Raw genomic sequence first — 27,476 nt, 5'->3', positions numbered from 1 at the left:
CTGCCTCAGCCCTATTTGGGAGGAGCTGATTAGGTGGAACAGGCAATCTGATTGTCTCACACCCATCAGACTGGACATAAAAGTGCTGACACAAGGTTTGGCATCTGTCAGTTCACTGGCCGCCGCTCCGATGTCAGCACCACCCACAGTCTCATTTAAGGTAAATTTAAAAGCTATAGCAGGCATATTGAGCTCTTTACCTCCTTGCCTGTGAATACTTTTATACTCCTTTATTCTTTTTTAAAATATATACCTTGACAAGAGGTGGATTGATTTAATCGCCTTCCTGTCACAATCGTCCCCACAGTGACAACTGTTGGTAAATCAGGCGTCTCTTGTGAATGTGCTCCCGTGACCGGCCTGTGGATGCACCAACAATTCCATCTTATGTGTATGTGGACCCATGCAGCCAGCATGCATTTTCCTCTGCTGTTTTTATTTTTGTCTTGAGTGAATCTAATATATTTAAGTACCTTTGGTCTTGTTATTTTATTATAATAAAAAGTCTGAGAGAATATAGTTTTTTTGATGCTTTTCATATACTATTGTGTAAATATTACCATACACGTTACAGAAATGAAAATCATTTACCCAACGATAAAATTTCCCCTGATGAAGGAAAAAACATGTACCAATGCGAATTTCCGAAAAATGTCGGTATGTATGCTACAAATCTAATCAGCTGATCTCAATCTATTTTGAGCAGTATTCTGGATTATTAGCTTTGGGTATTTTATGTATACATATGTCTTATTGATCATTCATTGGTGTACTGTCTATATTTATTAAGTGAATTATGTTTACACATTATATATATATTATATATATATTTTTTATATATTATATATTTTCCATTTTTGTATAGCAATAAAGTTGGCACTTATGTGCCTTTTTACATACACTACCACTTTATTACTTTCCTCTGCCCTTTGAAGCCAAGGGGGCATCCCCATATGCATGTTGTTGCATGTTCTTGCTATGATATAATATAGGATGCTGGCAGGCTAGCACACTATCCAATTCCCATATTTTTTTCTCTCTTTCTGATATGAAAAGGGCCAAGCACATCCAGCAGCGTTAATAAGACAACATGGCAAGTGTGCCAGTGGACTAAAACTCAACATTAGATTGAGAAAATTAAAGAAGCTTTTCTTTTTAAGCAAAATATATTAAAAATGAAGAAAAATGAAGAAAAATGAGAAGTGATGAGCATTTTACGGGCTTTGGAGCTAGTGGGGGTGGGATTTGTATATGATACTTTAACAGAAAACCTGTTTAATAGCTCATACATAGATTCTTACAATTTCAAGTACAATGTACTTCCTTCTAAACTGATATTCAACTAAGCTGTGTCTATCAACATAGCTCAGTTCAAAGTGAGAACACCTGTAATGTGTTTGTCAGCATAAGTTTAGGACATGGGTCAAATCTTACAAAATCTCTTCTGAACAACAAATTAAATTGAATCAATTTTTTTTAGCTAAGGAGACCATGCAAACTTTTAAAGTGGACCTGAACTCAAAGGGTGAAGATTGTCTATGTTATGGGGAACATCTGGAAATGTTAAATTGTACCCTGAAAAACATACCTCAGGAGATATTGAATGAGATCTTGTGATATCTGCTGGGTGTTGCTTAAGATTTTCCATGCTGAAGGCTCTTAAATAAGGAAGCAAAACCCTGCCTCCAAGATCACTTCTTCTACACAGTGTATGACAAGGCATGATATGTCTGTAAAAAGGGAAATATCGGCTGTATGGAAAACTCAAGCAATATTAGTGACTGGTCTTTTGCCTGAATCTTTTTGAGTTTCCACATGACAGGTCCTCCTTAAGTGGCCTGAAGAAGAAACCTGATCTTTCTTTTTCATTTTATTAAAAAACAGGAAAATGTGAGAAATAAACAGAATACAAAATTTGAAAAGAAAGTCATATGAGGAGAAAATATAAAAAAAATGTTTAGTATCAAAACAATGCATTTGATATAAATCATACATTTTGATTTTTCCTTGAACATTTGGGGTTTTACCCTTTTCTGCATTTAGAACATCCTTATTTTCCAATGGGACACAATCACTTTCAAGGATTAATAGGAAGGGTCAGGAATTGGGAGGCGTAGGGTCAAGCTTGACTGTTTTTGGAAAGTTTTTTTTTTTTTACATAAAACTTCAACTACTTATACGACTTGATATATTGATTGTATGGAGATGCTTTTTTTTTTTTCTTATGACAGTGACTACATGCTGTGTACTTTAATCATAATACTCTTAGAATTAATTTCCTTGGTTTGTGATAGGCCTACTTTAAGGGCCTTGCCATACCAATGATTTCCCTATCTCATGTTACTGTACAGCCAAAAATTACCTCTACTAACCATAAATTTTTTTTTTTCTTTTTACAAATGTTTTATTTAATCAAAGGGCATGGTACAGAGGCACACAGCAGGAAACTTACCATATTGGCACACCATACAACAACATAAACAAGTATTACATGGAAAGAGTAATCATACAACCAAGATGCCAATACGTATAGGGGCTACCTGTCCTATCAACTTCAGATTATACATGTGAGACACTGCCCAAATCCCAAATACTCTCTGCTAGGGTGCAACCCCACATACAGCACACATTAGAAAATAGAAGTTTGAAGGACAACCTGTCCTAAGAAATGAAATCAACATAATATTAAAACAGAAGAGAGAGAGGACAGTAGATGGCGTAGAAGAAGAAAAAAGGAGTATTAGGTTATAGAGGGATATAGCGCCGAACAGAGTAAGGCCGCGTACACACGCGGGGACTGTTCGCTCAACTTTGTTCGTCAAACAGTTTCAGCGGACAGTCCGCTCAAAATTAGCATGGACGGACTTGCCCACACACGACGAACGAACAGTCCGCTGAAACCGTGCGCGATGACGTGAACGGCACGTACGACGGGACTAGAAAACGACGTCCTATACACTGCAATGCAACCTTCGGCGTGTAAATTCTTTCTGAGCATGCGCGAGACTTAGTTTGACGAACAAGCCTACACACGGGCGGACTTTCCGAAAAACGCTGTTCGTCAGACTGTCCGCTGAAGCCCACACACGAGCGGACTGTCCGCTGAAACACTGTTCAGCGGACAAAGTTGAGCGAACAGTCCCCGCGTGTGTACGCGGCCTAAAGGGGGAGGGGAAGGGATGGATCGGTTTTCAGCGTAACCTTCCAGAACGCAGGGTTGATCGACGTGACCGCCTGAGCGACAGTCAGAGCACCAAAGTACTCAACAGTGTCAATGTCCAGATACCGCGTATTTAGACTGTAGGGTACACAGTCAAGGAGGGCTCTACCTTCATCAGAGAAAAATAAACATTCCAGAAAGACCAAGTCTTGAAGTAACATTCCTGTTGGTGGCGTGCTAAAGAATGAGGTCCTCCAGCTTATTTATTTCCCCTACTTTTCAAAGTCACATCCCTATAGTTGGGGGGATGCGAGGATTTCCATTTGAGAGGAATGCATGCCTTGGCGGCGTCAAGGAGATGGCAAAAGATTGATTTCTTGTATTGTTTCCCAGGGGCGTTAGAGGCATGGAGGAGGAAGAAAGCTGGGTCGTCCGGTATTGGCCGCTCTGTGAATTTTTGGGCAATGCGCTGCATTTCCTTCCAGAAGTGTTCCCGTTTGGGGCAGTGGGAATTTTTTTAAATCAAATGGCAGTTGTAAAGATCCATGGCATTGCTGAACATAACAGTTTTCATAACACCTGCATTATAAGGGAGCTACTCCAAGTTCTTATGTAATGGCCAGAAAGTGTACAATCCCTGGTTTCATTACAATTTTGGTGCATGAAAACAAATTAAACTAATTCAACCACAGTAAGGGGAATTCAATGATGATTTGCAAGTGGAGTGAAGTATTGTAAAAAAAAAATATTAGTTAAGCTGATAAATGAATGTTAATATACAAACTTCATTAAACATACCTCAAAATCCCTACGCTTTTCATAAATGGGAATGATGAGTTTATAGATGTCTGCAATGAGCTCATAACGCTCAGCTTTCCAAAGGCCGTCTGCACACTGTTCCAGAAGCTCCATCAGCACATCCTAAACACAGATTAGATCATGCATCAGTAACAGACAGTTATACAAAATCACAACAGCACCTCATATAAACATTCTGTCAATCCAGTCTGTTACTTACAGAAACAATACATCAACCCGATCTAAAACGTTTATCAATACTGACTGTTTGTCATTGTTGGATGTTAAACTGATATCAAATTAAAGTCACTGTAGCTTGGGAAGTTGTAACAAGGTTAGAAAAAGCTAAATTTAGTTTTCTATTGGTCCTACTCCAATACCCAAAAAGTTGGAATGCTGTGTAAAATCCACATGTGAGGATTTGCAAATCTCAAAAAACAATATTTATTAACAATAGAAAATATAATACATATCAAAAAGTTTAAACTGAGAAAATTTACCATTCTAAGAAAAAAGAATTACATTTTTAAATTAATGGCAGCAACATGTATCAAAAACGTTGGGACAGGGCAACAAGCTGGCAAAGTAAGTGGTACTAACAAGGAAGATCTGGAAGAATATTTTGCAACTAATTAGGTTAATAGGCAACAGGTCAATAACATGATAGGGAATAAAAAGAGAATTTTAGAGAGTTAGTGTCTCAAAAATAAAGATGGGAAGAGATTCACCAATCTGTGAAAAGCTGCATCTAAAAATAGTTAAACAATTTCAGAATAACATTCCGCAATGTAAAAATGCAAAGTCTTCATCATCTACAGTACATATTATTAAAATATTTAGAAAATCTGAAGAAATCTAGGTGTGCAATGACAAGGTGGAAATTTCAGCAATACTTCCAAAAATCCCTGTCTGTGAATACAGTTTGCAGTGCCATCCAAACAAGCAAGTTAAAGCTCTATCAAGTAAAGATGAACCTATATCTGAACATGATACAGAAATGTCACCATCTTCTATGAGCCAAAGCTCATTTAAAATGCTCTGTTGCAAAGTGGAAAACTGTACTGTGGTCAGATGATTTTAAATTTTATATTCTTTCTGGCAAAACGGGTGCTACATTCTCTGAACCAAAGAGGAGAGGGACCTTCCACCAATTCAAAATATTTGGCACATCTTGAAATTAAAAACAACAAAGATGACACAAGACTCTTGAGCTATTAGAATCCTATATTAGGCAAGAATGGGATAACATTCCTCTCCCAAAACTCCAACAACTGGTCTAAGTTCCCAGACGTTTACAGAATGTTAAAAGAAGAGGGGATGCTAAAACGTGGTAAAAACATGTCCCTGTTCCAGTTCTTTTGAGCCATGTTGCTGCTATCAATTTCAAAGTGACCTTCATTTTTTTCTTAAAATTGTATATTTTTTTCAGTTTAAACATTTGATGTGTTTTATATTTTTTATTGCAAATAAAATATGGGTTTGTGAGATTTGCAAATCATTGCATTGTTTTTATGTCGATTTTACACAGCCTGAAGGTTGTAAAAATAGTCTATTGTTAAAAGACATGTTGACAAGAATCATGTTCAAAGTATGAATTATATATGTACTGTAGAACGTACATGCATTAGGACCCTCTCTCGAACTGTAGCTCTTAAAAAAAAAAAAAAAATAAAAAAAAAAAATATATTTTTCTTTACACAATGATTTTACATACAATGGGAAGGGCTGCAAAATCAGACTTTGCTATACTTCCTAACAATATTGGATTGAATCCAATGTTTTCATTTATCAGTGAATTTGTCATGATTCTTTAATGCCAGCACTTATCCAGTGAAAGACTTAATTGCACTATGACATGAAATCTGTTAAATATTGACTACTTAATGCGTCTGATTAAAGGTTATGTGCAAACCATGCAAAAACTATTGAAGATACTGATAAAATACCCACATTGTGCAAGATTTAATCACTAGGAAGTGGATTAAAAAAAAAACAAAAAAACACACAATGTTTCTTTGGAAAGAATGAAGAATCAGAATCACATGTTTTAAAAATATCTTCCTACAAAATGTGTCAGTGTGAGTCAGTAATAAAAAATTTACAAAATGGTCAAAGAAAATCTTGCTTTTATAGGAACTACAGTCTCCACATTGTTCGGAAGCCATGTTTTGAAAAGGTCAGTTACAATTCATACCAAGATAGTATTACTAACACAAACTTATTTTTTAGGATTAAATAGTTACAGAAAAGATATTCTCAAATATCTGATCTCAACACAATATTTGACATCACAAATGTGGGCCTGAAACTATGTATATAACAAAAGTTGGCTGAAAATCTTATGGTTTTTCATGGAAGTCATCCAACAATACCTCATTAAAATGAACATCCTGCATCCCAACATCTTCCATCATGGATGCCTCTTCATCAATATTTGGAGTGATCACTCTGAAGGTTGAGCACCCCTGCCTAAACATTCCTGCAATATCACAACATAAAGCAAAACGCATCAATGGGTTTGAAATATTGACATAATAAAATACTGTGCGCCTATTTTATCAATCCATTAAATATATTTGTTTACAAATATTTAATAAAGCACCTTTTAGGTAAAGTCTTATTGTGGAATTTATTTTTAATAATTAAAAGCCAGAAATATATTCATGCTTAAATCTTGCCTGTTTCTAGAAGCCAAACACAGTTAAGACTCCAAACTAGCCAACTTCTTAAAAAGACAAAAATTTTGCTAAGCCGCCAAATGCCCTGCTATCTATATGTATAGAACCAAAGCCACAGCATATCCACACACACCCACGTAAATGGTTTGATAATTATCAATTTAGTGGACACAATATTTTTTATTTAAAGTAGAACTATAGGCAAAACTTTTTTTGTTAATTCTGGATAGAGTAGCGAAGTTATATAACCCCTGTAAGGTTTATTTTACCCATCTTTGTCCTATTGGTAAGATGTACCTTCATTTACTGTCCCATAGCCAAAACAACAAGTGAGAAGAAATCTCCGAAAATTAAGGGAATTTCTTGGGGACCCCCAGGTCACTAGAATTAGGGCCCCACTGAAAGCTTTCCCCTCTATTTTTCTGGGGACAACCCAAACTTTGGGATTTTTCTTTTACTTTTAATGATAATGGTAAACAGGACAAATAGAGAGGGTGAATCTCCCTAGTGGGGACACAGAGAGCAATAAAAACTGACAGGGAGTCTAATTCCGCTCCACTCCATCTAAAACAAAAAAAGGTTTTGCCTTTAGTTATACCTTAAATCCAAAAGGCAGCCACAACATAATGCCATCAAAGGAGACAGCAAATAGACAATAAGCAACAAATTACAACATATTAGATGCAGGCAGCGCTAGAACAAAAGGACAAAATGGACAATCGGATAATCATTTGAAGAATTTCCTATGCCAAGAAAAAAAAAATTCCCTTATTTGCTATACCTGCACCATTTAAGTTGTCAAAGACAGATGGAAAAATTTAAGACCATGTAAATTCTTGGTTATTTTCAATGTAGTTTAAAGAGATGAAAAAAAAATAAAAAATCACAAGATACTTATATAGGATAGGAACAAGTCAGTAACGACTAAAAGGATTAATTCACCTTATGTAACATGTTGGCACCCATAAGAGTGTAACATGTAACGTGTTACAAACAGACAGGCCAACGCACCGCCCCCCCCCCCCCCCCCATCAGCTGTTGTGGCAGCTAGTGGGGGATCTTTTCCGCCCACATCACTCAGAGTCCACTGTCAATGGAAAACTACAAGTCCCCCAGATCTCACGTGAATGAGATCCTCCCCATTCACCAAAAAAAGTGTCAAAGAGAAACAAAAATATGTTTGACAATTCCTTTATTAACAAAGAAAAAGAAAAAAACAAAAACAATGTTTCCCGATGTAGATCCATAGTCAATCATGACGCCCATCGCTGGACCGGGAAGAGAATTAAAAAAAAATATCCACCTGCGATTAAGGCTATTGCCGTCTGCCTGCTCCGCCATATGACCTGGGGGCACCGCCACCCGTGAAGTCATGGCATGCACCGGTCAGTGATGTCACAGGGGCGCAGTGCCACAAGGTGATGTTGCCAGGTGGCACCACCTTTTACCTATTTAACAACGGTCACACGGCCAAGCAGGCTGATGGCGGTAGCCTTTATTGTGGACAGAGCTTTTTTTCTGGGCCCGGTGGTTTTGGAGGGTGTCGTGATGGACAATGGATTTTATTTTTGATACTTTTTTGGGTGAATGAGTAGGGGTACAATGTACTCCATATTCATTGACATGGGGGGGGCTTTTAGATTCCAATAAGTTGCCTGTCCGCAGACCCCCACAACCCTAGGCGGTGGAGAGGCCCTTGTCCCCACCAACATGGGGGTAATGTGCTTGGGTGTGGCAGCCTGCACGCTTGGATAAGGGTCTGGTATGTATTTTTATGGAAGACCCCACGCCATTTTTTTTAATCCATACCAGATCCAAAAGGGCCTGGTGTCAAGCTGTTTTTTTTGGGGGGTCAAATTAATGTTAAAAATTGACTTGCTGTGCGATACAGTGCAGTGCTCAAAAATGCACAGGACTCTAAAGTCATACTGCCGCTGCACCGGACATATGTGAACCGGCTCCATAGAAAGCCAGTTTAACCACTTCAGCTCTGGACAATTTACCCCGTTTATGACCAGGCCATTTTTTGCAATATGGCACTATGTTACTTTAACTGACAATTGCGTGGTTGTGCGATGCTGAACCTAAATAAAGTAGATTTTTTCCCACAAATGGAACTTTCTTTTGGTGGTTTTGTGCTATAAACAAATATATATATTAGAGGTTGACCGATATGGGTTTTTCTCTGGCCGATGCCGATATTTAGAAATCATGGTGGCCGATATATGATGGCGATTTTTTTGGGCTAATATGTTAGGCCGATTTTTTTTCTTTTCCTTTTTTTTGTTTCTTTTATCCCCCTTCATCTCATAAAATCTAACAGATACCTTTCCCACTGGGGCCTTTTTGGGCTGAAAATAGCGCCTGTAAAGTGCCTGCAAAATGGCTCCCCTGCAGTCTGTGGGGGCAATGGAATGCCAGAACATGGTAATGGTTAACCCACCCGATCAGGTTAGACTGGTAAGTACCCATCCTATGGCCCTAGATATGTGAAAAACAGCATTTTTAGAATGTTTCTTGGTCCCAGAGTAGACAACTGGATATTCCTTTAAACTATCCCTAGTGTTATTTTTAATATTCAGCTATATTTTGTGCATTTAGAAGAGCATCCAGCTTTAAAAAAAATAAATAAAAATCTATTGAGCTGGTAATGGCTTTAAAAGTGAATACCTTTACACCACCGAGTTCACCATGTGGACCCCATGTATTTATACCCAACCCCCCTCCCCTCCTTAATGGTCCCTTCTCAAGAGAGTAAATCAGTTCAGCTAACGCACCTTTGTGGCATTAAAAGGTATACTGTACAATAGCCAAAGTAGTTTGGTAGGCAGCAAGACCAATGAAGCTTCTCCCCACCTAGATTAAACTATTCCCATATAGACCCCGGACGAGAACTAGATTTACAATGCCGGTGTTCCATTACAGCCACAACAAGACCCCAAGGGCAAATACAAAAGATCAGGGTGATGAATGGATACCGATAGTGGAAAAACGGGGAAGGGAGGGTCCATGAGGATAAAAACCTCTGCAGCTGCCTCCTTCCACTGTACCCCGACTCAATATCATAGTATTTTTAAACTTGCATATAAAGGGAAACTTTCTGTTACAGAATGAGTGTGTAGTCTTCTGTAAATTATAACAGTTTCCTTTATCGTTATTCACTTGAAATGTGTTTTTAGAAAAGCTTATGTAACCAGTTCCCGACTGGCGCACACCGATGTACGTCGGCAGAATGGCACAGGCAGGCATATGGGCGTACAGGTAAATCCATTTTAAAATGCCACCCTGCCATCGCGGGTGCGCCACCGCTGGCGCGCTCGCGTGCCGGTCGGGACCCCCGTGAGTCTGGTCGCGGGTCCCGCGGACTCGATCGCTGCGGGGATACCCTCGATCCTCTCATGGGGCGGCTGAACGAGGAGATGCCGTTGTAAACAGCATCTCCTCGTTCTGCCTAGCAACAAGTGATGCTGATCTCTGCTCCATGTGATTGGAGCAGAGATCAGTGTTCACTAACACAAAGCCCATCCCCCCCACAGTTAGTAACACACCCCTAGGAACACTTAACCCCTACACTGCCACCCCCTGGTTAACCCCTTCACTGCCAGTGTCATTTACACAGGAATCAATGCATTTGTATAGCATTGATTGCTGTATAAATGACAATGGTCCCAAAAATGTGTCAAAAATGTCCGATGTGTCTGCCGTAATGTCGCAATCACAATAAAAATCGCTAATCACCGCCATTACTAATAAAAAAAAAATTATTAATAAAAATGCCATAAAACGATCCCCTATTTTTTAAACGCTATAACTTTTGCGAAAACCAATCAATCGTTTATTGCGATTTTTTTACCAAACATGTAGAAGAATATGTATCAGCCTAAACTGAGGGAAAATGTTTTTATTTTATATATTTTTGGGGGATATTTATTATAGTTAAAAAGTAAAAAATAATGAGTTTATGTCAAAATTGTCGCTCTATTTTTGTTTATATCGCAAAAAAAAAAAAGACGCAGGGGTGATCAAATACCACCAAAAGAAATCTCTATTTGTGGGGGAAAAAAAGGATGTAAATTTTGTTTAGGAGCCACCTTGCACGACCGCGTAATTGTCAGTTAAAGTGACTCAGTGCTGAATCGCAAAAAGTGGTCTGGTCTTAAGCCAGCAAAATGGTTCGGTCTGAAAGTAGGTAAACCCTCAAAGTAATAAATATATTATGATATGACTTGACAGCGCCTGTTATCTATATATGCTCACCTTTCCTTGTGAGGTATTCTGCTACCAGAGCGGCCACGTGTACATAGCACATTGCTGCCTACATAGAAGAAAAAACACAAGATACTCTTATTACATACAGCACACAGTTCATTTGAACGTGTTTGTTATAAATAAATCTTTGATTAGAGTCCAAATGTGATTAACCACTTAAGGACCAAGCCTCTTTCTGAGATCTGTTGTTTACAAGTTTAAAACTGTTTTTTTTGCTAGAAAATTACTCAGAACCCCAAAACACAATCATTTTTTTTCTAACACCCTAGAGAATAAAATGGCACCGTATTTGCGCAGTGATCTTACAGCGCACTTTTTTTGAATTGAAAAATAAAACAGTAAAGTTAGTCCAATGTTTGTAATGTGAAAGATATTGTTACGCCAAGTAAATTGATACCCAACATGTCTCACTTCAAAATTGCATCCGCTCATGGAATGGTGACAAACTTTTACCCTTAAAAATCTCCATAGGAGACATTTCAAAAATTCTACAGGTTACATGTTTTGAGTTACAGAGGAGGTCTAGGTCTAGAATTATTGCTCTCGCTCTACCCATCATGGCGATTCCTCACGTGTGGTTTTAACACTGGTTTCATATGTGGGCGCTACTCACGTATGCGTTCGCTTCTGCACGCGAGCTTGGTGGGACAGGGGGGCGTTTAAAAAAAAAATGTTCTCATTTATTTTACCTTTTTTTTAAAAAGAACAGCGAAAAAATAATATGTGTCACTTTTATACCTATTACAAGGAATGTAAACATAACAGGAATGTAAACATGGTCAAGGTGTTTAGACCCCAAAAGAAATGCTTTGCAAATACGGTGACTTTGTGAAACCTGCCCTTCATGTAGCACTCCTCCTGTAACATTGGTATCATATGCAGCAAAGCTAACTGCTTCACACAATGTTGTGTACGAATATGGACATTTAATGGCATCTTAGTCTGTAGGGTCCAATATGGAGTTGGCCCACCCTTTTCAGCCATAACAGCTTCAACTCTTCTGGGAAGGCTGTCCACAAGGTTTAGGAGTGTGTCTATGGGAATGTTTGACCATTGTTCCAGAAGTGCAAGTGCAATCCATGTCTTTATGGATCTTGCTTTGTGCATAGTCATGTTGGAACAGGAAGGGGACATTACCAAACTGTTCCCACAAAGTAGGGAGCAAGAAATGCTGATGTCCTAAAAGTTCCCTTCACTGGAACTAAGGGGCCAAGCCCAACCCCTAAAAAACAATCCCAGATCATAATTCCCCACCCCCCCACCAAATGATTTGGACCAGTGCACAAAGCAAGGTCCAAAAAAGACATGAATGAGAAAGTTTGGGGTGGTCTACACAGAGTCCTGACCTCAACCCAATAGAATACCTTTGAGATGAATTTGAGTGGAGACTGGGAGCCAGGTCTTTTCATCCACTTCAGTGCCTGGCCTCACAAATTAGCTTCTGGAAGAATGTTCAAACATTGCCATAGACACACCTGAACCTTGTAGACAGCCTTCCCAGAAGAGTTGAAACTGTTATGATTGCAAAGGGTGGGCCAACTCAAACTTGAACCCTACGGACTAAGACTGGGATGCCATTAAAGTTCATGTGCGTGTAAAGGTAGGCATCCCAATACTTTTGGTAATATAGTGTATATTGTTTGACTTTCATGCTGCAATTGCACACATCTTCAAAGATTAAAGCCTCATTCACACCATATGTGCATAAAAATGGATGAAAAAAAAACAAAAAAAAAACAGGCAAATTGGACTTCCATAGTTGTGTTCAAATCATGTGCAGAGATGTGGGTATTGATTACGTACATTTCTGCAAGGACACCAAGAAAATAATAGTTTTTTACGTGTCCTGTTAACGCCATCACGTGTGCGGAGATATGCAACAAATTCTCTACAAGGGCACAAAAAAGAACTGTTCTCGATGTGCCCTGTTCAAACCACAATGTTGTCCCCCCAGCCCCCGAGCAACTGCATACATGTGGTAGATTCCTGTGCGGAAAAAAAAAATATGCACGATACCAGTGTTGTGTGAACAGGGTACAAAGAGAACAATTGTTTTCTTTGTGCCCTTGCAGAAACAGGTGCATATAAACTCATGTCTCTGCACAAGGTGTGAACAAAGCCTTTGTATTAAAATTACAAATATCTATTTCTTTTGATCAGGAAAATATAATATATTGCAAATGAACATTACATGTTTGCTTTTTGCAGCCATCAAAGGAAGCTGTATACAAAAAATGGAGCTCAATGAATTCTCATTGGCAAGTCAACATACACATTTTTCAGTAAGCCCATTGACCAGTGCATTTTTATAGCACTGATGTAACAATGTCACTGGTCACCAAAAAGTGCAATTTGGGATCAGATTTGTCCACCGCAAAGTCGTAGTCCCGCTAAAAATCGCAGATGGCCTCAATTACCAGTAAAAAAAAAAAAAAAAGTCCCTAAAATCTATCCCATAGTTTTCAGATGGGATAACTTTTGCACAAACCAATCAATATATGCCTACTGTGATTTTTTTTAAACCAAAAATATGAATATGTAGAAGAATATATATCGGCCTAAACTGATGAATAAATTAGTTCTTTTATATATTTTTTTGGATAAGTATTATAGTAGAAAGTAAAAAAAAAAAAAAATTTCCTCCAAAATTCTCGGTCTTTTGTTTGTTTATAACGGAAAAACCCACAGAGGTGATCAAATACCACCAAAAGAAAGCTCTATTTGTGGGAAAAATAGGATTTTTAAAACCGCTTTCCTGTAAAATCCTTTTCTTTGAAGTACATCACAGGACACGGAGCCATAGTCGTTACTATGTGGGTTATAGGCCACCTTCAGGTGATGGACACTGGCACGCCCTAATACAAAAAGTCCACTACCTGAATAACCCCTCCCCATTACTGGGAGTACCTCAGTTTTTGTAGCAAAGCAATACATGTGTATACCAAAGAAGGTAGGGACCTCTGTGTCCCGTGATGTACTTCAAACAAAAGGATTTTAAAGGTAAGCCATTTTAAAAATCCTATTTTCTTATCGTACATTACGGGACACAGAGCCACAGTAGTTACTATGTGGGATGTCCCATAGCAATGCCAACTGCAGGGAGGGAGACAACAAAAGTAGGACACTAAGAGACGAGAGGACTTATACTGCAGCCTGCAGTACACTGCGCCCAACCGCGTTACTCCCTGAATAAAGCTACAAACCAGAGAGTGTGAAGCAAGTGGTCGTTAAAAACACTGATGAGGCCAACACCTGGCCTTTGATAGTACTCAAAGTCAGCTTCATTTCTAATTCCATCTGTAGAAATTCAAGGATCCTACCTATGACATATTTCCTGGGGTGCCAACTCCTGGATTCACACCAGGAGACATATGCCTTCCAGATTCTATAGTATATGACTATGGAGGCCAGATTCCTAGCATTAACCAAAGTAGAAACGACTGAAGCTGACAGCAAACGGTATTTCAGAATGTGGGTCTCAATAGCCAAACCATCAAATTTAGCATTTATAAAAGGTAGAATGGAATACCGGACCTTGCAAGAGAAGGTCTGGCAGTGGTGGTAGGGTCCATGGGTCCCCTACTGCCATTTTTACGATCTCTGCAAACCAAGATCTCCTGGGCCACAAGAATCACCTCCTTCCTTCCCTTCCTGCTTGATCCTGTTTAGAAGATGCGGAAATAGCAGAACAGGAGGGAACGTATAGATCAGGGAAAACTGATCCCACGTAAAAACCAAGGCATCCGTTCTGCATGCCATTGGATCCCTTGTCCTTGACACCAAGTTGTCTTTTTGTTGAACCTGGACACAGAGCCACGTCCGGAATTCCCCATCTTTGACATATTGACAGAAAGATGTCGGAGGAAGAGATCACTCTCCCGGGAAGAACTGTTGGCGACTCAAGCAGTCCACCTGCCAATTCTCTATTACTGGATTGAAGATTGCCGATAGACAAGGAATGTTGTCTTCTGCCCAAGATAGGATATGATTCACCTCTCCAGGCCGCACGACTTCTCGTGCCCCCTTGGTGATTGATATAGGCCATTGTTGTGGCATTGTCAGATTGGATTCTGACAGGACAATTCCATAATCTGAGCATCCAGGCCTTCAGGGCTAGGAGTGCTGCCCGAATCTTTAGAATGTTGATGAGCAGGGTAATTTCTGATTTGGACCATTTCGCTTGGGCAGATGCTTCTTGCAGGACTGCTCCCCAGCCCAGAAGGCTGGCATCTGTTACCACCTTCCAGGTAACGGGTAGAAAGGATTTTCCTATTTGAAGATTCTTGGATATCAAAAACCAACTGAGGCTTTGATGCACTTTGAGGGATAAACACATTGGGAAGACCAGAGCTTGGACCTTCTTGTTCCAAGTTGACAGGATACAGTTTTGCAGCAGTCTTGAATGAAACTGCGCATAAGGAACGGCCTCCCTTATGGAACTGATCCTTGCCTGGGGCAAGAACACCCTCTTTTGAGCTGTATCTATGATCAGACCCAAGTACTGAAATCGCCTTGATGGTTTTAAGGAGGACTTTTCTAGGTTGAGAATCCAACCTAGGCATTCAAGGTAGCTGACTGCGGTGACCAAACTTTGATTTAAGCTGGCTACCGACTGATCTATCAAGAGTTGATAAGCAAGCAAAATCGTTATGCCTTGAGCCCTTAATGTGGCTAAAGGAGGAGCCAGGACCTTTGTAAACACTTGGTGTGCAGACCAAAAGGCAGAGCTATGAACTGAAAATAAAGATTTTCTGATGTCGAAGTGTAGATATTTCTGGTGAGCGGGAGAAATAGGCACATGGAGATAAGCATCCTTAATGTCGATTGACGCCAGTAGTTCTCCACCTTGTAGTATGGAGACTACTGATCGGATTGACTCCATGCAAAAAGAGCGGATATTCAAAAACCGGTTTAGATCTTAGAGATCTAAAGTGGGTCCGACATCCCAGTTTGGTTTTGGTACCGTGAAAATGTTTGAATAAAACCCTAATCCTCGCTCTTCCAAGGGGACCACCGATATCACTCTTTGAGACAAGAGAAGATCCAAAGCTAGAAAGAGACTTCTTTGTTACTGGATCTCTGGGAACATTTGATCTGAGAAAACGAGAAAGGAACTCTTGGATCTCTAGTTTGTAACCTAGAGATATTGAGGAAGCCACCTATCTGTCTCAACATTGTTCCTGCCAGACCCTTGAAAACTGCAGAAGTCTTCCCCCCACTCGAGTGAGTGGGGGCGCCCCTTCATAAGGAGGTCCTCCAGGTCCTCTTGACCCTGAGATTTACCTCTTGAACCTGACGGTGGAGGCCGTCATGACTGCCTGAAGGCTGATGCTCCTGGCACTGGAGAAGAAGCTTGTTTAACAGAAAAGCGCTTAAACTTCTTCTTAACTGGTAAAAGGGAACTTTTTCCATTAGAAATTCTTTGGATGTACTTATCCAGTCCCCAAATAATCGTTCGCCATGAAATGGAAAACATGGCTAAGAGCTTCGGCTGACCAATTTTTCAACCATAGAATTCTACGCACATGTACCAGCACTAACATAAGTTCTGAGGCCTGGAGAATATAATCTTTCATAGCATCTACTTTAAAACAATGCTTCTGATATCCTGGCCAAATCTTGGGCCTGCTGATCAGGAATAACCTTGAGCACCTTTTTAAACTGGTCCTTTAAAGACTGAGATAGCCCAATCGCTGCCAGCGCAGGCTGAACCACTGAACATGCGAGCGAAATATCGTTTTGAAAAAGGAATTCTAACTTTTTATCTGCTGGATCCTTTAGCATTTGATCATTGTCTACTAGACAAGTCAGGTTTTTGTTCACAGAGGACATAGCAGCATCAATTACTGGAATCCCCCACTTTTTATTAAACCCTACCTCCATAGGATAAAGTGCTGAAAACTTTTTTGTAGGTAAAAACTTTATCTGGGTGCTTCCACTCAGAACACATAAGCTTTGTTAGCAATGAATGGATAGGAAAAGCATGAATAGTCTGGGGAGGTTTTAGCAAACCCAAACCAGAAGTGGGCTCATCGACTGACTGCATTACCGGCAGCAAAAATGTGGAGCGGACCAATTCGGTGAGAGATCATACCAACATTTCCTGTGAACCTGATCCATCCATATTAAACTCTTCAGAAGAGGAGTCACCAGCCTCTTCCTGGTCCCCTGAGATCGTCACCTCTCGCCCCCTTTTCCTCAGTCTGAGGGTCCTGAGTAATGGACAGGGGCCCGTTACACTTAGACCCACTCTGGTATGCGATTAAAGCATCAATTTTATGCTCCAAGCCAAAAATGTTTGAGAAAATTTCAGTAATATAAACAGGGGCTGCAGTGTTAAGAGCAGCTGCAACACCTGACACCCCCAGATGGCTCACTCTGACCAGCCATATCACTCTCAGGGGAGGATGCCATCTTTTTTTAGATGGTTTTAGGCTTACTTGTGACTGTAGAAGTCTTTCTAGAGACCTTTTTTTAGGGGCTTTTACCCCCCTTCTGACTATAGCCCAATGTACAAAGCAGAGGTATTACTAGAATGAACTCATCCACTGCTTGAGCAATAGTCCAGCCCTGCCGCTGCCATTAATGCTCAGCCTGATGCAATAGTAAATGTGTGAAAAAGAATGCCTGCGTTCTCAAACCTCTTTCATGCCACCCTTGCTCGTGTCCCTCCAAAGCTTGCAGCAGTAACAATGGTGCTTTTAAACAGAATTTCCTGCGCTGGATGTTGGAAAACACCAACACTGTGCTAAGCCCCGGCCCCTCTGTCGCCTATGGCCTCCCCCCTCCTCTATTTTAAAAAAAGAGCTTTCCCGTGCGACTGCTGCTGGCTGGAGGAAAGGAAACGGCTTGTTCCGGACACAACTTGAGCTCTGAGGAAGCGGGAGAAGGTATGTACTCAATACAGCCCCCAGTGGTGACACATATGCATGACAACATTCACTAAAGGAGACATTTCATAAGAAAATTCTAAAATTTCTTAGAAAAACTCCACTTCTCTTTCCCGCTGCAGGGTTTTCTGCGATAAAACCAACAGACCCAATCTACACCCTTCACGGTGGGTTTGTTACAAACCTTCAGGAGCTGGGGTTTCTTGGGGAAACCCACAATCTTGGATATGTAATAGTACCACCGCCAGTAAGAACTTTATGGCCTTAATACCAAAAGTACTGGATCTCGGGGTCCAGCTTCCTAAAAGAGAAGCGTTTACAGGCAAAAAATGTTTCAGTGGACAGGAGGCACGGGTAAGATTCCTTTTGGCCAAAAAGACACTTTGAATGGATCTGGCTGCATGGCTAGCGCCAGCAAGGATTGCTCCAGTGGAGCTCAGCACATCTTTACTCGTGACCAACACCTTAAACACTGGCAAAAAAACGGAGGTACTCCCAGTAATGGGAGCAGCTATATAGGGAGTGGACTTTTTGTCTTAAGAGTGTTAACCCACATAGTAACTACTATGGCTCTGTATCATGTGATGTACGATAAGAAGAAAACAACATAAATTTTGTTTGGGTACAGCATCGCATGACCTCGTAATTGTCAGTTAAAGCCACGCAGTGCAGTATTGCAAAAAATGCTCTGGTCATTAAGCAGACGAATCCGTCCAGGGCTGAAGTGGTTAAACAATTTCTTTTACAAACAAATCCAGTTTACAATATTAACCACTTCCCGACCGGCACACACCGATGTACGTCGGCAGAATAGCACTGACAGGCAAATGGGCGTACCTGTACGTGCCTTTAAATTTGCCACCGCGCCATCTCGTGCGCGCCAGTCGGGACCTCGGTGAGTCGGATTGCCGGGATACCCGCAATAGTCTTGCGGGAGGAAGAACGGGGAGATGCTTATGTAAACAAGCATCTCCCCGTTCTGCCTAGTGACACTGATCTCTGCTCCCTGTCATCGGGAGCAGAGATCAGTGACGTGTCGCACACAGCCACACCCCCCCAGTTAGAAACATGCCCCAGGACAAACTTAACCCCTACACTGCCACCTAGTGGTTAACTCCTTCACTGCCAGTGTCATTTACATAGGAATCAGTGCATTTGTATAGCACTGATTGCTGTATAAATGACAATGGTCCCAAAAAGGTGTCAAAAATGTCCGATGTGTCCGCCATATTGTTGCAGTCACGATCGCCGCCATCACCAGTAAAAAAAAAAATTATTAATAAAAATGCCATAAAACTATCCCCTTTTTTGTAAACGCTATAACTTTTTCGCAAGCCAATCAAATGCTTATTGCGATTTTTTTACCAAAAATATGTAGAAGAATACGTGTCGGCCTAAACTGAGGGAAAAAAATTTTTTTTTATATATTTTTGGGGGATATTTATTATAGCAAAATAAAAAAAATAAAAAAAAGTGTTTTTTATAAAATAAAAACTGCAGGGTTGATCAAATACCACCAAAAGAAAGCTCTATTTGTGGCGGAAAAAAGTCAATTTTGTTTGGGAGCCACGTCGCACGACCGCGCAATTGTCAGTTAAAGAGACGCAGTGGCAAATTGCAAAAAATGCTCTGGTCTTTAGCCAGCAAAATGGTTCGGGACTTTAGTGGTTAACAAAGTGGAGTTCCGCCAAATTTTTTAATTTTTTTTTAAAAGTCAGCAGCTACATATACTGCAGCTGCTGACCTTTAAAATATGGACACTTACCTGTCCAGGGCGCCCGCGATGTCCTCACCCTTGGCTCTCGGTTCGAGGTGCCTCCATCTTTGGCAAGGGAATCCGGAACTGAAGCCTTGAGCCTTCACAGGCTGGCTCCCTACTGCACAATGCGCAAGTCACTGGTCCCTGCTGTCTTCTGGGACCTGTGTGTCGGCCAGAAGACAGCGCGGGGGGGGGGGGATGCGGGGGACAGATGAGGGGCCAGATATGCCCGGAAGTGGCAGCAAATAGCTCTATTATACATATATATGCATATACTAATGTATTATACATATAGTATATGCTCCCCCCCTCCCCCCGAAAGGTGCCAAATGCGACACCGGAGGAGGGGAGGAATCCGAAAAGCGAAAGTTCCATTTTTGGGTGGAACCCCACTTTAAGGAGAGCACTTTAACAGAAAGTACAAAACCTCCTCCCTCCCCCCCCTAATGAACCCCCAAAGTGGTGCATTGCACTTTCCACTAGTCGTGTTGTTCTGAATGTAAACCTTCTCTCTGATGAGTTATTGTAATTTGACACTGCTTATTACAATTATTTTTTGCCAATTTATGTTGACTGGTTCCGATGATGAAGACCGGATCTATAACAGCACTTTATTTACTCCTTTACTTCAAACCATTGTAGCATTTACTACTTCAATAAACATTTCTTCTGTTAAAAAAATAAAAATAATATATATCCATCTCTCTAATATATATATATAATACAGTTTCATTTTGAGACATAAGGCTAAACTTAGCACACATTAATGATTGCAGGGGAGAATTTAAGTGTTAGGGTGGACTTCCACTTTAAGGTAAACATATTATCTATATAGTACCTCTGATAAATCCCCATGTTTGACATGAATCCTGGCCATGCTGTCTAACCAGGTTTTCCTGAGCTCAGGTGTGCTGGCATATGACTTGGCCAGGCTATATTGAAGGTCTACCAGCATTTCTGGATCATTCTCATGCTCCTTCATCTGTGCTGTGGCCATTAGTACAGTGCGGATTCTTTTCGTAAGATCTTTTACATCAGAAGGGAAAGTTGTATGCTGTAGAACAAAAAAATAAAAAAATACACAATCAGTTTCACTTGACAGGTTTTATTTTTCTTCTTTGGTAGCATACAGTAATTTAGTTGGTAAAATCATCAAACAATCAAACTGATGTAACCATTGTAAAATGTTATTAAAGTGAATAACTGGCTTATTTTCCATATTAACCTATCAAAATTTGATCTGAAGGCACAGACCAGTACAAGGTGGAGTCCGAATGGCTGCTATATGTTATTGCACTTAAAACAAAGCACCTTAAAAGAAACCCATCGTGGAAAAATGATGTAGGCTGCCAGTAAACGCTCCCATTGACAATGCTAGTTTACTGGCTGTTATGTGGATAGTCACGCTTCAGTGATTTTTGAGTCATTAACCTAGAACAAGTATACTGACATGTCTGACACTCATTTGCATGCTTGTTCTGAATTTGTGACTCAAAAAGCATTGAAGCCACACACACACAGCAAGGCTCCCATGTTTTCTCATTACAATTTTACTTTGAAGTTGCTGAAAATGCTAATGTTTTTTTACCTTCATATATAACAGAATCAGTGCAGCGCAACAATAAATGATGATTCAAATGCAGTCCCAATATGAGAGATGACCCTCCTTGTGCACAGTGCTTGATATCAAACCAAATTGTGATAAGGGTGAATGTAGCCCATCCACCACAGATAGTCCTAGCCACGCAATTGAAAGATTTGACCTGAACAGGTCACATGGCATGTATCCCACACCATGGGCGTTGCGCCGTTCTGTCCAGAAACATTGGTTTAATTGACATCAGGTTGCTATGGCATTCACTATATAACGGAGCGGGTTGTCTACGTTACTCTGAACTTGCTGAGGAAGTCCCACCCATAAGACGTAACGCCTATAGGGGGAGGAGTTGCGTATGACATATGGGCCATCTCCTTGGTTTGAAACAATACCCTTGTGTTGGATAGCAACATGGTTTAATATCTTACTTCTGCTATTTCACTTCCTGGTTGACACAGCCAGGTAGCCTCAGTTGGAATGAAACACATCAAAGCTTTGTAAACAGAAGAACAATGGCTTGACTCAAGCCCACCTGGCGTGCTAGAAGCTTCAGATTGATGATGAAGATGGTCCAGGGCACATGGACTGCAATACTGTCCCCAGAGACCAAGTATGACAGGACAGTCAGTAATATTAGGAGGACTGTCACGTGAACACTAAGGCTGGATTCACACCTATGCATTTTTTGTGCTTTTTGCATTTTGCAGATTTGCACTACAGAATGTGTTCCATAGGAAACCATGTTAAATGGACTCTAGTGCAAATCTGCAAAATGCAAAAAGCACTAAAAATGCATAGGTGTGAATGCAGCCTAATTGGTCCAAAGCAAAAGGGACTGGCAAAGGGGGGAGTTTGAATGAATGAGTTTTTTTTTTTTTTTTTTTACAAAAAAGGATTGCTGCAGAGAGCCCCTCTCTCCTTTCATTGCAACTCCTTGCCATGAGGCTGTCTCACTGCCATCTTGGGACTTTCCTCTGACTGATGGCTTGGGCCTAAACCATGTAGCCCAGACCCTTTGTTATTATCCAGAACCAGCAGATTAAACCATGTGTGATTAGTATCTTTGATATTTCAATGCTATATGCTCTGTATATATACTGTGCTGTGTAGTGTTAGTATATTCCTATTTTCTTGGGAAATAAATAAGACTTGATTACTTCTAAACCGTGTGTTTGGTTTCATAGCTAACCTTGTATTATTTTGATACCAACAGTAACATGCGCTCAGAGTTTTAATAAACGCATCTATAGGGACTAAACAAATTAATAAACAGATATAATAGCAATGATTATATCGGTTACATCACTTTGCCATCAGGCCAGCACTGGTTTGAAGAGCTATATTTGTAAGCGGATTTTTATACTTTTTTTGCTAAAATAAATGTATCAATCGGAGAGCATTAGATGTCTTTCTTAAGTTTATTTACCGACCCAGTCAATAAACATAGTAGTGCAGAAACCCCCTTCAGGGTTCACAAAAATAAATTTAACTACAACGTACACGTACAGTATAGAACTGTTATTCTTTCACAAGAAATTGATAATCTGTCATATTTTCCCATAAATCATTATTTATCTTGTGCAATGTTATTTTATGAATACCCCAAAAAGTGTATTTTCCTGCTCTGTGCCAGAAGCTGTTGAAAAAAAAAATATATACACATACATACACAGTTGTGCTCATAAGTTTACATACCCTGGCAGAATTTATGATTTCTTGGGCATTTTTCAGAGACTATGAATAAAACAAAAACGTTTCTTTCACTCTTGGTTAGTGTTTGGCTGAAGCCATTTATCAAATCAATTGCATTTACTCTTTTTAAATCATAATCCCAAAAGAAACTACCCAAAATGACTGATCAAAAGTTTACATACCCTGGTGATTTTGGCCTGATAACATGCACACAAGATGACACAAATGGGTTTGAATGGCTATTAAGGTATTTGAAATGTATAAAACAGGAAAGGGATATAGAAAGATATCCAAGGAATTGAGAATGCCAATCAGCAGTGTTCAAACCACGGTCGGGTAGACAAACTAAAATGTCAGCCACAACTGCCAGGAAAATTGTTGGGGATGCAAAGAAAAACCCATAAATAACTTCAGGTGAAATACAGGACTCTCTGAAAACTTGTGGTGTGGCTTTTTCAAGATGCACAATAAGAAGGCACTTGAAAGATGGGCTGCATGGTCGAGTCGCTAGAAGAAAGCCATTAATATGCAAAAGCCACAAAGTATCCTGCTTACAATATGCCAAACAGCACAGAGACAAGCCTCAAACCTTTTGGCACAAAGTCATTTGGTGTGATGAGGCCAAAATGAGGGTTTTTGGCCACAACTATAAACAAACACATTTGGAGAGGAGTCGGCAAGGCCTATGATGAAAGGTACACCATTCCTACTGTAAAACACGGAGGTGGATCGCTGATGTTTTGGGGATGTGTGAGCTACAAAAGGCACAGGAAATTTGGTCAAAATTGATGGCAAGATGAATGAAGTATTATCAAAAAATACTGGAGGAACATTTGCATTCATCAGCCAGGAAGCTACGCAAGGGGCATTCCAACATGACAATGATCCAAAACACAAGGCCAAGTTGACCTGTCATTGGCAACAACAGAATAAAGTGAAGGTTCTGGAGTAGACATCTCAGTCTACTGACCTCAATACCATTGAGCCACTCTGGGGAGATCTCCGTGCAGTTCATGCAAGACAGCCCAAGAATTTACAGGAACTGGAGGCTTATTGTTAAGAGGAATTGACAGCTTTTTTTAACAGAAAATTTTTATTAGACAAATCAGCATTACATTGCAAAGTACAGTAGAACCAATATTACACAGTTGTAAAAAGGAAAGAAAAACAAACACCTTCATCCAGTAGCCATTCTGAAATCAATAATCCAGCAGTACAGATAACAGGAGTGTCCATTACTCTATCATAAATGCAGGACATCCCCAGGTGAACTTCACAGCCATCATGCAGGTACCTGACATTTGCGCGAGCCTGCGGAAGGGGGAGGCCAGGGAGGAAATGGTCAGGAGAGAGAGGACAGGGCGGTCAACCGGGGGGGGGGGGGGATCACCACCGTCTCAGCTCAACTCAAAGTTAGGGGGAGGGGGAACCAAGATCAGCGGACGCATCTATCCAGGATGACCAAATTTTATCAAATTTCCCCGGGCATTGTCTACTTTCATAGGTCAACTTATACAGGGGGAGCACCAGGTTCACTGATTTCCTCCACAAGGCCGGGGTAGGGGGGTCCTCGAGTTTCCATTTCAATAGAATCTCGCGTCTGGCATAATACAATGTGAAGGTAAGGCACAGTTTACAGTACCTGTCCCCCTCAACGTCTGCCAAATGGCTCAATAGTAGGGTTTGAGGGTCGACCTGAAGGTTCGACCCGGTCACAGCATTTAGCGTAGAAACCACTTCCTCCCAGTAGGGCTGGATTTTGGGACATGACCAGACCATGTGCCAGAAAGTGCCCACCTCCTGTTTACACCTTTGACAGTTAGGGTCTCTTTGGGGGTAAATCCGCGCCAGCCTCTGCGGGGTGAAGTAGGCCCTATGCAGGAATTTAAATTGTATAAACCTGTCTTTCGCGGCTATCATTGTTGGAATGTAAGAAGTCAGGCACTCCTCCCATTCCTCCTCCCCCAGGGACGGAATGTCCGAACTCCACTTCTCCCGGGTCTTGGTCAAACTAGTATCATGTTCCACCGTTAGGTAAAGATATAAGGTCGACAGGGTTCTCCCCATCACCCTGGAAGTCAGTAGGCGTTCAATGGAATCCGATTCCAGAGTCAGAGGGGCAGGAAACTGAGCCCCAAAGGCGTGCTTCAGTTGCCAATATCTGAACTGGAAAGAAATTGGAAGCCCATATGTACGTCTCAGTTCTTGGAAGGTCATTAGCCTACCCTGATGAACTATGTGCTTTAAAGTAACGATTCCCCTTTTCGCCCACAGAGAAGGGTCTGGGATACTATTCAGGTGAGGGAGCATGGGGTTGCCCCATAGGGGCATATGTGGGGAGATGTGATTGGGCTTTCCATAGCTCCTCCTTGCCTCCCGCCAGACCCTCACCGTGGTACGCATCAAGCCCGTCATGGAGGAGCTCGCTCTAAGCCCCCGAAATGGTAGGTTGCTCAGAGCTGCATAGGAGCCAAGGATGGCTGCCTCCAGGGTGACTGCCGGGTTTTGTGTGGGCTGGGAGAACCACCACCGAATTGTGACCAAAACGGCCGCCCAGTAGTAGATCTGAAAGTTCGGGAGCGCCAGGCCCCCCCCCGATAGTGGGAGATATAGTATCTGCTTAGCTACCCTGGGGGGCTTCCCAGCCCAGACAAATGATATCAACAGACTCTCCAGTCTCTTGAAAAAAGTCCTGGGGATGTGGATGGGGGTATTACGAAAGAAATACAGGTACTTGGGGAGATAGATCATTTTTAACAAATTGACTCTGCCCACTGGGGATAAAGGGAGAGAGCGCCATGCCGTGCACCTAGCCCCTAGTTGTGTCATGAGTGGCTGTATATTGTCCTCCAGATAGTTCTGAACTCTACCACTGACCCTTATCCCCAGGTACATGAAGCTGTCCACCCATTTAAGCTGCGGATGAGGCACGCGAGGGGTCGAGGAGTGGAGTGGGAAAAGAACCGATTTGTTCCAATTGATGCGGATACCGGAGTACCGACCGAATTGATTAATCAGTTCCAGTGCAGTGCCCAAAGAAGACGACGCGTCCGCTAAATAAAGCAGAGCGTCATCAGCATACAAGGACAGCTTTTCCTCGATGGGCCCTACCTGTATTCCCTTTATCCCAGCATCCGCTCTCAGCAAGATAGCCAAGGGCTCCATCGCGAGGGCGAATAAGGCTGGTGAGAGGGGGCACCCCTGTCTCGTACCCCGTGCCAGCCGAAACTGCCCTGAGAGACAGCCATTGGTACGGATTCTAGCAGAGGGGCTGCGGTACAGCATGCGGATCCAATTCGTAAATCCCGGGCCAAATCCGAATCGCGAGAGCACCTCCCATAGGTAACCCCACTCGACAGAGTCGAAAGCCTTCTCCGCGTCAAGCGAGGCCACCACACCAGTCTCCCTCCCGGCCGCTCTATCTATGTGCGTGAGTAGACGTCTGATATTAATGTCTGTGCCTCTACCCGGCATAAAACCTGTTTGGTCGCTATGGACAAGGGCCGTGATGACTAAGTTTAGTCTGTTGGCCAGGATTTTGGCCAGGATTTTCGCGTCCGCATTTAACAGTGATATAGGGCGGTATGACGAGCACAAGGTGGGGTCTTTCCCCGGCTTGGGGATCACCACTATGATCGCCTCGCTCATGGTGTCGGGAAGTTTATCAATATGTGACGACGCAGAGAAAAGATGGTGGAGTCTTTCAGAAAGCTCCGTAGCGTAGTGCTTATAGAATTCCGCCGGGATTCCGTCCGGTCCCGGCGTCTTACCCGCCTGCACAGATTTAAGCGCCTGGAGAATCTCCAGGACCGTGATAGGGGCGTCCAGCCTATTTCGGTACGTTTCCGTGAGGATTGGTATATCTATGTCGGCCAAGTAAGTCGTTAGTTCTTCCTTACTGTAATCCGACCTAGAGGTGTAGAGAGATGTATAAAACTCTGCAAAACAGTTGTTAATTCCGTCTGGAGTGTGAAGCAACTGACCGGAGTTGTCCCTGATATGTGAAATGCTCAACCCCCCTGCCTGTTCCCTGGAGAGCCAAGCCAGCATCCTACCCGACCTCTCCCCCTGCTCAAAGATCCGCTGGGACTGAGCCAGCATTCTCTTCTGGGTGAGAGAGGTACGGAGATCAACAACCTCCCTGGTCAGGATTTGCAGTTGCCGATAATGGTGGGGATCCCGAGTGCGGACAAAAAGAGCCTCCGCGCAGACCGCCTCTCCCTCTGCCCTTTTTAGTTCTGCGCTACGTTCCCTGCGTATTTTGCCAATTATAGTCTGATAGTGTCCCCTCGTGGTAGCCTTAAAGGCATCCCACACTACCGTGACCCCAGCCGAACCTGCATTCTCCTCCCAATAGCTGTTCAATTCAGTCCTAAAATGAGTATCCACAGCGGCATCTGAGATCCAGAACCTGGAAAGCCTCCATAGTCTAACCGCTGGTCCCAGGGAAAGATCCAATGTCAGAAACAGAGGTGCATGGTCAGATATCCCCCTGGGCAATATTTGTATATCTACGACCCTTGGGAGGACTGGGCTCTGCGCAAAGACCAAGTCAATGCGGGAGAATGTTTTGTGGGTGGCAGAGTGACATGTAAATGCCCGAGACCCGGGGTGTCTCCACCTCCAGACATCC

General features: G+C 41.7%; 1 protein-coding gene across 14 annotated transcripts in view; it reads right to left on the bottom strand.

Moving 5' to 3' along the window:
• Nucleotides 1-27,476, bottom strand: part of DOCK9 (dedicator of cytokinesis 9) — a 446,969-nt gene that overhangs the window by 45,584 nt on the left and 373,909 nt on the right. For all 14 annotated transcript variants that reach the window (XM_077482985.1, XM_077482977.1, XM_077482982.1 and 11 more), the window contains exons 43-46: nucleotides 20,393-20,608; nucleotides 10,894-10,951; nucleotides 6,331-6,437; nucleotides 3,959-4,081 (exon numbers count right to left, since the gene is read on the bottom strand). In XM_077482985.1, the coding sequence (XP_077339111.1) occupies nucleotides 3,959-4,081; nucleotides 6,331-6,437; nucleotides 10,894-10,951; nucleotides 20,393-20,608 (504 nt within the window). The remainder of the gene's footprint in view (nucleotides 1-3,958; nucleotides 4,082-6,330; nucleotides 6,438-10,893; nucleotides 10,952-20,392; nucleotides 20,609-27,476) is intronic.

Source organism: Lithobates pipiens, unplaced genomic scaffold (assembly GCF_037356315.1).
Source record: "Lithobates pipiens isolate NorthernLeopardFrog02 unplaced genomic scaffold, aLitPip1_a1.2 Scaffold_16, whole genome shotgun sequence".
NCBI lineage: Eukaryota > Metazoa > Chordata > Amphibia > Anura > Ranidae > Lithobates > Lithobates pipiens.
Note: the sequence above shows the minus strand (reverse complement) of the source record. Positions and strands in the feature narration are given on the sequence as shown.